Raw genomic sequence first — 11,240 nt, 5'->3', positions numbered from 1 at the left:
AGCATATTATTCTATATAGTTGGTCAAATTTAAACTAGTTTGATTTCAGATAAATCTAGAACTACAATTATTTTGAAACGGAGAGACTGTTATTTATCACAAGAGGCTGATGCATTCGAGTGCTCAAAGTGTTCATGTGAGTGAGTATTAAAAAAAGTTGCTTATCTCAACTACTTTTTTATGAATTTTATCTCTACTACTAATACAGACACGAGTTGGCGCAAATACACTACTCTTGCCCATTCATCAGAATCTGGAAATCAGAAGCTCACAATTGAAGTTGGATCCTTGCCAACCCTGATTCCAATCGATTTGCCCCCGCAGACTTTCATGTGGCCTCCACAATTTTTATCGTAGGCCCACGCCTCCCAAGACCAATCGCCGCCTACCGACCGTACGATTTTTCAGATTTAGTGATGGAGCAAATAGTGCCCGCATATGAATACAGGATCAGAAGGAAATGTACAGCTCAGTCGCGGAGTACACACATTATAAAATAAAACAACTTGGAAACAATTAGCCATCTATGTACACAATTACATTAAAACATGCTCAACTTGCACGGTCATACCATTTCGAATTCGATTTTCATGGCGTATACCGAGAAAAACATTTGTAAGCCGACCACAAATTTTCTCGGAGCATTATGGCATGTGCTGACAGCTGTTCTGCGCGTGCAGATAGTTAGCGCGCAAAAGAGGACTGGCAGACGACAAAATCAATGTCAACAGCAACTAAAACAGCTCACGCCAAAATTGCAATTCAACATAATCTCAAAAAAATGTTGCAGCCAGTTAGCATAACAAGGCAAACTACCGCCTTCATCTACTGTTACAGCAAAAACAAGTGATTACCAGACAATAACAAAAGTACTGGACGGCTGCCTGCAACTTGTTTCGACCAAAAAATCCTGGCCCTGTGCCTCCTAAGTAACATGGATATATTTTTTGAACCAATTGAGTAGAGAGTACAGCCAGGTCTTGAGCCAGGTTCGGGTCAGTGAGGAATGTGGATTAGGCCTTGGGCCCATTGGCTAGTTACCGCGGAATTGAGCTGACAGGTTGAGGGACCACGCCGATCACCGCATTGCAAAATCCTTCACCAAGTTTTGACCTCCCGTGCTGTTGTATGGAAACAAAATGTAGAGCATCAGAGGACGAGATTTTCTATTCTATTAAGTTTGCATTCGACAAAACAAATTATCTGTGAATGGCATTTATAACACGATTAGGCATCATACACATTATTTCACGCTAGCGATTCTGAAGTATTTGCTTGTATGGACCGCAAAACTGACAAATTCCAAACAATGTAGTACAGACTGAACAGCGTGACGTAATAGAGAGTTTACTGACCGCGTGTAGCTGGCTAAAACCGAACCCATAAGGACCGATGGTAAACAAAGCACAGTTAGACTGGGTAACTGTCTCTTTTTTTGCCGATATAACAGATGTAGCATCTGCTAGAATAAAACTACAGAAGGATGGTAGACAGAAACTTACGAGCATTCCAAGTGAATATTCAGACAGCGTGGATTCTCCTCGCTCGGGGTGATTGTTACAGAGCCTTCTATGATTTGATCCTGCGTCACCCCTATAGGATCAGGGAAGTACAAAATTGTCTGCAAAAGACGAGAAGAGCAAACTTAGCAAAAGGAGCAAGAATAACCAAGTAAATGAACAACGAAGTGTTTGAAATGGCCATTTTAATTAGAACCTGGTGCCAATGGGTTGGCTCGTCTTCTGGGGCTGTGGACAGCACAACTGTGCTATCTGATGCCCTGCGCCTTTTCTTCTGAATAATATCAAGTGGACTCGAATCAGAGGACAAATTGCTACAAGACTCTGCAGGCCCATTGAACTCCACCTCAAACCAGAGACCAAAGCCATGAATTGGAGCTTCACATCAGAGGTAACAAAATTTCAGATTTCTTGTCAAGGAGAAATGCAAAAGTACTAGGTTTGCTACTGAGATTCAAAACATTAGATGAAGCATTCTCAATAAATAAGATAATTAGATGAAAGATAATCTGTTTGGAAAATTAGGAAAGGGGTGGGACAACATAATGAAAAGAGCAGCCATAAATTAAATTGCATTCACAATGCATAACATTAGGAGATGCACTGCCAGACAACAGCAGCTACTGTAGCAGGACTAACCAACAAACATCAATTCTAATTGCTGTCTGGTGATGGCTGATGGGTTGTTAGCAGTGACAGCAAAATATCATTACCAATTTGGATGACACTAACAGTAACAGGAAAAATGTTGCTAAAAAGTCGTATAGTAAGATGAACATCGGAGTATCAAACACGCCGAGGGCATAGTGCATCATTAGCACGCCAACAAACATTGTATCTTGCATTGGACCTAAATAACCCCAATTTCAGTACAGCTTATGTAGCAAATGTAATATTTATTCCATCCTTGACATGCATGAGGAAATTTTAAATTGGTCGAACACTTCAATTGGAATCGGAAATATTCACCATAAGGAAACACACTAGAGTACTAGAGCATCAGATCATTGTATCAACTAAGTTCCTCGATGCTCAAATTTGAAATGATATCATAATACAAGATAATGCAATTAAAAAGATTCAACACATAGGAAGTGGACTGAGAAAGATTAAATCACATGAATTACCTAACATCATTGATGAAACTTTGTACGTTGTGGTGATAGACTTGAATTCCTCAACCGTAAAAGTGTAGCAATCAATGTGCTTCACCTGTCCCCAAGTAAACATGGCCCCAATAAAACAAAAGGGTTAGACATTACAATAAATCTCAACAGATAAATATAGTTATTTATCTGATAATGTTGCAAAAACTTACCACAAATGGCCAACTTATAACATTTTCTCCACCAACTATTTCAATGGAGGGCTCCTCGGATGCGAATTTTTTGGCAAGTGGCACAAGAGCAGACACTACAGCAGCGAAGTTCAGAATCATCATTGCATGCAGAAGTCACCATGCAAAATCCGATAGTGACAGCAATGCATACTAAAACTCTGGACGTAACACGACAACAACTTACTGTTTATGCCATAAACATCACACCAGAAATCAACGCTTCCTTCATATCTATCAGAATTTGTTATAGGCGCCATGAAAAGCTGGCAAAAGAAGGATCCATAAGTATTCAGGTTTGGCCGATAACAAGCCACAAAATGGTTGCTGTTTCATCCTCACGGAGGTAACAAGGTTCAGTTGTGCATGCAAGAATATTTCCTACCAGATGATGCCTCCTTTAAAACTTAAAAAATTAGAGCAGCAGAGTTGTTGCTTTTGCCTACTTAAGATTAAAAATAAATATCACTAACTGGCTTCGCACAATAGCAAGCAATCCATTAACATATTTATTGCTTGTACTAGTGAAATACTTTCATGCTATTGTGTGGCCACGTGTGTGACGAATGAAAATCTATATGATAATTATACCGTAGCATGAGAAGGCAGGATAAGACCCCCTGGCTTAAGCCATTTATCCCTTGCAAATAGAACGCTTGGCAGCATACTCTACAGGGGAAAAAACCATCAGAAGTTTAGGCAGGAATTTACAAAGGCATAGCATATCAAAATGCAACACGAACAATCAACATAGGCTATCAAAAAGGCACCTCATAGAGAAGCATATAGCCCATCCATTCTGATATTATTACATCAACCTTCTCCTCAACATCAACATCCTGCACTGCCAACTCAACATTAATTAACAAAAAGTGCAAACAGGGAAAATAAGAATGTAATAATAAAATATAAATATATTTGCAACAAAAATAGCTGAACAGAGAGTCACATGCAAAACCAATTTTAGGAAACACAAACTTAATGTCTTGCTTATGCTAACATTATTTTATAACTGTAAAAACCCAACTCTCTGAAGGAACTACATGTCTGTATACCAGCAGAAAATGCAAACAAAACACAGAGATCAATAATCCCAACACAGAGTGGACGAACTAATTTTAACAAAGAAGGAATGTAAAGATAAGAGTCTCGCCTCAACACGTCCATGAATGACCACGATCTTATCAGCCAAATTGTTCGCTTTTACAATTTCACTAGCCTGCATGAAAAGGAAGAGATCTGTAAGAACAACCTTCCTGCTATTGGGGCATAATGGATATGGATATAAAAGCGGAAGTAAACAGTCTTCAAATACCCAATAAGAAGATAATGTATAAAACTATTTTCCTTGAGCATACCCTACTTGTGTTCATATTAGCACAACTGGTTATCACTACATTTATGTTCATGCTAAATGGGGCAAAAATACATTTCGACACGTCACAGAAAAATGACAAACAAAAGGAGGAAAGGACACAGGTCGGTATCAGACTACATCTTCACAAGTAACATGTTACCTGGGTAGCGATTTCACTAGCATCCACAGCATAAACCTGTAAAAGCATTTGAAGAGAGGCGGACAGGTAAGGCTCACTGTTAGAAGATCGAACAAATAGATTAGCGAAAACAGATAGTTTATTATTGGTGGTTATTATACTACAGGCGAATCCACTTAAACTGAAATCTGGCAAAAGATATTTATTAGCAGCCATACTAGATACATGTCACATCTGTAAGGACAAACAAATGCAGAACTGACAGATTAGAGTTCTTTCTTCTTTACTTTTCTGACAGCATGAACAGAGTTAGGCCTTGAAATTCCATATTAGAACACTTGTTGTGGCACATGAGGATTGAGGAGGGCCATTTCATTTAAGCTGCTGGGCAATTTGCAAGCAGAGGTCTGGAAGTGCAAAACTGCCTTTGGAACCCAGCACACCGAATCCAGTACTAGTTACATTGCACTAGACCAGGATCCCACTGGTTATGACAGCACTGTAAATTTAATTCATACATCCTTCTAAAGACTCAGAACTAACAAAGCAGGAGAGACATATCTATCATCCAGGACAAACACTAGGCCTCTAGAATGACCGGCCACCACCGCAAGAGCAGAGTTATCTCATAGCTTACTCGTTTCGCGCCGGCACGAGCGCAGAACACCGAGAGTATCCCAGTGCCACACCCCACGTCCATCACAACCTGCACAGCCCAACCAACAGCCAAAATTCAGAACAGACTGTCCAGACACTTAAATCAGCCAAAATTCAGAGTCAGGCAAGCATTTGTACCTTCCCCTCGATGAACTTCTGGTGGAGCATGATTGCTTCGCGATACGCGTCGGTCCTGACCCTGTCCTGCCAAATCCAAATCCAAAGCGCCGCACGAGTCAGTTCCCCCAAAGACAAAACGCGACTCGGGAACAGAGCGGATCCCCCCGGCCGGCTCTGCTTTCGGTAGGGTTTAGGGGTTTGGGGCCGTCCGCGGGGAGGGAGGGCGGGCGGCCGAATCGGGCGGGCGGGGGTGAAGGGGGCTCACCTTGATCATGGACTCGTGGATGCCGATGTGGGAGTAGGACTGGAAGTAGACGCGGTCGTGCGCCTCCAGCGCGGCGTCCCCCGCCGCCGCCGCTGGGGGGTCCCCGACGGCGGCGGCGGCGGGCGGGGAGGCCGCGGGGAGCTGGGGGCGGCGGCGCGCGAGCGGGGAGTGGCCGTTGAGGTGCGACGGCAGCATGGCGAGAGGGGGGAATGAGGGAGGCGGCCGAGGAGAGGAGAGGAGAGATTCGAATGGAGGTTTCGCTGGTGCGCTCTCCCGCAGAGACCAGCTTTGGCTCCTCTGCTTCGGAAACAGAGTTCTTAACCCCATGACCACATATTTGGAAACTTCTTTTTCTCGGACCCATTCGTGGTACATCTTTTTAACGCCGAACATTAATCTTGGAAAAAGCTAACGCCGACACGTGTGGCACAAAAACACTTCGCCCGAACGCTTCCATCACCCTCCATCGCGATTTGCGATTTTTAAAGCGGGAGCGGTTGCCACGTCATGTTTTGTGGGCATTCGGGCTGAACGAAGCACGACCGGACGACTATCTTATCCACTCCGCCGCTCACTTTCTGCCATTCTGTCTCGAGCTCACTCTGCAGATCTCCACTCCATCATCTTCTCTCTCTTCCTCCCGCGGATCTCACCGTCCCCGCGCAGCTCCACCTTGGACCACCGGTCGCGGCCATACACCCTGCTCACCGACCGGGCAGGCGCTCCCCTCCCACCTGGCCCTGTCGCGCCGAGCGTGGAGGTGCTCCGCCGGCCCCTATCGGACGCGCGAGCAGGAGAACCATGCCCGTCCCGGCCGCGCATCCATGGGCACCTCACCGTCGCGGATGGCGACGTGCAGGGGGCGAGCGGAAATCGGGTGGGTAGGGGGGCTTTGAGGGTGCGACTGTCGCTCGGGAGCTTCTCTCTCGCAGGGAGCGCGGGCGTGGAGGCTTGACGGTCTCCTCTGCGTCGCCGTCCAAACCGACGACGGGGTGGCTCGCGCCACCTAGCAGGGATGCTCGCTTGTCGACCTCCGGCGGCCTCGAGCGCAGGAAGGCGGCGGCGGCTCGAGCGTGGGGAGAAGTACAAGCATGGCGGCGGCTCGAGCAAATCCATTCTCCGGTGAATTTAGTCCCCATCGCGCATGAAGCTCCTCCCGGCGCCACCCTCTTCTCGTGGGTGTCACCGCTGCAGCGTTGTCGGCATGGCCGGCCCTGGCTATCTACCTGCCTGCAATCTGCTCGTTAGCTTGTCACTTCCCAACACAGGTCCTCCCCCCTGCATTTTTGATTTCCCGGTTTTGTTCACCATTTTCCTACTGAATGTTTTAGTTTCCTGCCCCGGTGTGAAAATGGTTGTTTCCATGGCAAATTTTATTATGAAAATGGCTAATTCTACTCATTATCTTTCATATGTATGCATGTTCACAAAAATTGTAGCTGAAATATGTGTTTTTGTGTTATCTGCTATTTCATACTGATGTTAATGTGTCTACAATTCCACTTCTTATCAATTTCCATGCTTCTAAATAAATACATGGCAACTATCCTACTGTTTGGCGCTGAAAATTGCCATGTGTTCTGATATGCCATACGGCAGTTAATGCATTTACATTTGTCCTCTCATCATTTTGCCATTCTACTAAATAAATAGATGGCAACCTGCCCTATGTGTGGAACTGTAAAAACTTCCGTTGTTTGCCATGTTTTTGAACCACAACACATCCTTTTTTTCATATTTCTAAATAAATACATAGCAAATCCCTCTCTATAGAAGTCTGAAATTTGCCATGTTTCATATTTGTTATGTCTGTTAACAGGTACCAAGCAATTGGTATGCTACTATACCAAATGCTTGGCAAGTTCATCAGATCCATAACCCATCAGTTGCCATGGCTGAAATGATTTTTTTGCCATGTTTGCCATCTTCATGCCATCATTCTGTAATGGTACTAAATATAGACATGGCAACTCCCCCATGTTCAATCAGCCTAATTTTGCCCTGTTGGTTTCATGGTAGATGGCAACTCACCCATATGTATGTACATTTTCCTACTTAACAATTTGGCATGCTACTCAATAACTACATGGCAATTTCAACATTACTATCGAGGCAAATTTAATTCATATAACATGGTAAATCTATCTTTTTTTTTTCATGTACCATAGCATTATTACTCCATGTGCCATGGCATTTTGACTTTGCATTTGCCATGGAAATTTGTTTTTGATCATTTTGTTTGTGTTATTTTCACATAAGATGACATTTTCATTGAAAATACCATGGCAAAAGGAAACATGCATTTGCCATGGCAACATTTGATCAATTTTTTATTACTTCACATTCTTGGCAAATTTCATGTAAAATTTGATAAAAGAACACGGCAATATTTGATACGAATCTGCCGTGGCAAGTTTCTCGTTCATACTTGATTCCAACCTTTTGTGTTTTTTCACACAGGGTAAATTCATCATACAAAACACGGCAATTCTTGATACGAATCTGCCATGGCAAATTTGCTTGTTCATACTTAATTTTGAACTTTGTAAACAGGGCGACAACAATTCTTCTCTTTTTTACAACATGGCAATTTCTTTTTGAACGGGACCATGGCAATTTTAGTGCATGCATCATGGGAATTATAGTTTATGGATCTTGGCATTTTTTAGTCTATGCATCGTACAAATTTTCTGTTTTGAACGACAACATGTCAAATTTTTGTCCTTCTTTCCAACATGGTAATTTTTCTTTTTTAGAATGGGACCATGGCAAACTTAGTCTATGTATCATGGCAAATGTAGTTTATGGGGCATGGCAATTTTTTTAATTATATGGACCATGGCAATTTTGTTTCTTTTTGTAACATGGCAAATTTTCTTTTTTCAAATGGGCCATGGCAATCTTAGTGCATGTTTCATGGCAATGGTAGTTTTATTGTTTTACAAAGCATGGAAAAAAATTGAATGGATTTTTTTGTGCCGAGTACAATATTTTTTGGCCACATCACATGCAATAGATTTGCCATACTACATGGCAATTTCCCCCCTCCACATTTTGGCAAGTTTTTTATGAACCATGGAATATTTGCTTAAATGGATTAGATTTGCCATACTACATGGCAATTTTTTCCCACGGACCATGGCAATTATATTTAATGAAGCATGGCAAATTTATTGAAATGGTTTTTTTTGTCGAGTACAAAATTGCCATACTACATGGCAATTTCCACCCTCCACCATGGATTTTTTTTGACAAAACACGGCAACTTTAGTTAAATGGGATATATTTTGTTGTACTACATGGCAATTGTTCCCACGGACCATGGCAATTCTATTTTACACGAACTATGAAATTTTTAGTTAAATGGGGTAGATACGCCATATTACATGGCATTTGTTCCCATGGACCATGGCAATTCTATTTTACGAAGCATGGAAATTTTGTTTCAAAGGGAATAGATATGCCATACTATATGTCATTTGTTCCCATGGACCATGGCAATTATATTTCATGAAGCATGGCAAATTTCTTTCAAACGGAATAGATATGCCAAACTACATGACAATTCTATTTTTTACAAATCATGGGAAATTTACTTTAAATGGATCATGGCAAATATGTTGTTTTTTTTCATGAATATTGTGTGTTCAGTACCAAATGCAATAGTGGATGCAATAGATTTTGCCATTTGGTGTAACATAAAATTTTGCCATTTGGTTATTTATAACTTTTTGCAAAAAAATTATAATGTTTATTTTTACTTTTATTGCCATGGCATTTTTACTTTATTTTTGCCATGTCAATTTCTTACTTTTTAAAAAAATTGGCCACGAAAAAGTTACCTTTCTATTTTCCATACAATTTTACATTTATCGCCACATTTTTTATTTTCACATACATGGCGATTTTTACCTCCATTGCTCACGACAATTTTGGTTGAACTTTTTCCTTTTTGTGCCATTTTTGCATCAAAAAGAATCTTTTTTGAACCATTTGTTTTTTTTGTAATATCTAATCTCTATGTATCACGAACATTTTTTTGGACTATTGCAAACATATTTGTAATATGAAGTACTCAAAAAAAAAGTTGCCATGTGTTCTTTGTCATTTTGGCGAAATTTCTGTTTTGAAACAATGGCAACATGTTGTTATTTCGTTGTTGTTTTTCCTATAGTTCACATAGGTAAATTGCGTGTCTTTTAACCAACAGTTTTTTTTGCTTTTATATAGTTTTTTCGCGGTTTTTTTATATATTTGTTGTTGGGCTTTTGACCGCTTGTGGCCCAGTAGGAGGGGTACAGCTGGAGTCTATCGAATGAAATCGTCCGGTTGATGCTGCCTCCCACCGCACGTCTCGGTTCGAGGAAATCGTTTGGTCAATGCTGCTTCCCACCGCACGTCTCCGTCCGGGCGGTCTGCCTCCAGACCACACGTGCGGTGGTTATCAACGTCCTTAATCTTTTTTTTTTCGAGAGAGAACGTCGGCCTTTATTTATCAAGCAACAAACTTACAAAGAGTCTCCCGGATGCAATCCGGAGCAGAATAAGAAATACAAAGACTAGTAGAAAACAAGCTTGATCTAGCTAAGACATGAGCTAAAACATTAAGATGCCCACACACATGCAAGAACGACGCAGAGTGGAGACCATTTGCCACTACCTTGACCTCAGCCAACACAGATCCCACCATTGAACGATCCATGGCTGGAGATTTCATGCGCTGCACCACCGACAGACAGTCTAACTTGAAAAGCACATCAGCAAATCCTTTCTCTCTCGCCAAATGGACAGCTCGACGGAGCGCCATGGCCTCAGCCACTTCAGGATCCAACACACCCAGAGCAAGTCGCCACACAATGACCCAGATGATCCAAAAACACCACACCAATCCCAGATTTATTCAGTTCCACCGAAATAGCAGCATCTGAGAAAGCAACCATCGTGCCCTACGGAGACGGAAACCAAAGAGGGCTTGACGTAGAGGTCTCATGCCTAAGTGCAGGCACAGGTTTGTACAGGTGTTGGAAGGTCAACTCGATGTAAGCCCGGGTCCTAGCCGCCGTGTGCCTCGGATGAGGAGCAGCAGGTTCATTCCTTCCAGCATTTCGTGCCTCCCATATGTGCCAAATCGACACAGTCAAGATTGTCGCTTCCTAATCGGAGCAGCGGGAGAGAAAGTCAAAGAGCCACTGTTTAGGAGATGCAAAAGATGACCGACAGAGCTTAATATCGAAGCACTCCCTGATCATATCCCAGACCGCCCGCGCATGGGAGCAGAAGAGCAGCGCATGCTCCACACTCTCCGGTCTGCCGCGGAAACAATAGTCCGTTCTAGTCGGGACCTGGCGATGAAGAAGCTGCTTCCCTGACGGTAGACAATCATGAGCCAATCGCCATAGGACAATCTTCATCTTGTTGGGTGCCTTGACTCGCCACAACGCCTTCCATAACTTTTCTTCCGCCGACCAAGTCGAGCTCTGACCCAGGCCATTGCCACTCCGAGCCAGCAAGAAACGGGTCGTTCTTACCATGTTATACGCAGACCTAACTGAATACTCGCCAAATTTGGTAAAAGGCCAGTGAGCAAAATCAGGACCCCTGAATCTGTTAACTGGAATCTGAAGGATATCATCAGCCACTCTCTTAGGAAAGAAAGCTCTCACGGTCTCCACATCCCAAGAGCCATTCACCTCGTCGAGAAGACAATGGACAGTAGCGGTTACTAGAATGGGGAACAGAGGATGCAGCCGAGCCGGCGGTGTTGATGGGATCCGGTGATCAGATAGAATGCGTATGTTCCTACCATCACCAATGCCCCACTGAACCCCTTGTTTCAGCAAGTCTCG

General features: G+C 42.9%; 1 protein-coding gene across 1 annotated transcript; it reads right to left on the bottom strand.

Moving 5' to 3' along the window:
* Positions 1–718: 718 nt before the first annotated feature.
* LOC109765501 (probable protein arginine N-methyltransferase 6.1) lies at positions 719–5,699 on the bottom strand. Its single transcript, XM_020324284.3, has 13 exons — positions 5,395–5,699; positions 5,148–5,213; positions 4,990–5,058; positions 4,374–4,409; positions 4,010–4,075; positions 3,627–3,695; positions 3,448–3,525; positions 3,044–3,122; positions 2,839–2,933; positions 2,648–2,732; positions 1,717–1,898; positions 1,503–1,621; positions 719–1,121 (listed from the first exon to the last, which is right to left on the bottom strand). The coding sequence occupies exons 1-13, from the start codon at positions 5,587–5,589 to the stop codon at positions 1,079–1,081; spliced, it is 1,182 nt and encodes a 393-aa protein (XP_020179873.1). The 5' UTR covers positions 5,590–5,699; the 3' UTR covers positions 719–1,078.
* Between the last annotated feature and the right edge of the window lie 5,541 nt (positions 5,700–11,240).

Source organism: Aegilops tauschii, chromosome 2, assembly GCF_002575655.3.
Source record: "Aegilops tauschii subsp. strangulata cultivar AL8/78 chromosome 2, Aet v6.0, whole genome shotgun sequence".
NCBI classification, from domain to species: Eukaryota; Viridiplantae; Streptophyta; class Magnoliopsida; order Poales; family Poaceae; genus Aegilops; species Aegilops tauschii.
The sequence above is the reverse complement of the archived record's forward strand: the minus strand, read 5'-3'. Positions and strand labels throughout refer to the sequence as shown.

What these genes read in the sequence shown, in the direction of transcription:
- LOC109765501 (XM_020324284.3), bottom strand. Translation starts at nt 5,589, where the DNA reads ATGCTGCCGTCGCACCTCAACGGCCACTCCCCGCTCGCGCGCCGCCGC. An exon ending in CTCGTGCCGGCGCGAAACGA is followed by an intron (nt 4,410 to 4,989) that starts GTAAGCTATGAG and finishes ATGCTTTTACAG; the next exon opens with GTTTATGCTGTGGATGCTAG. An exon ending in GCTATATGCTTCTCTATGAG is followed by an intron (nt 3,526 to 3,626) that starts GTGCCTTTTTGA and finishes TTTCCCCTGTAG; the next exon opens with AGTATGCTGCCAAGCGTTCT.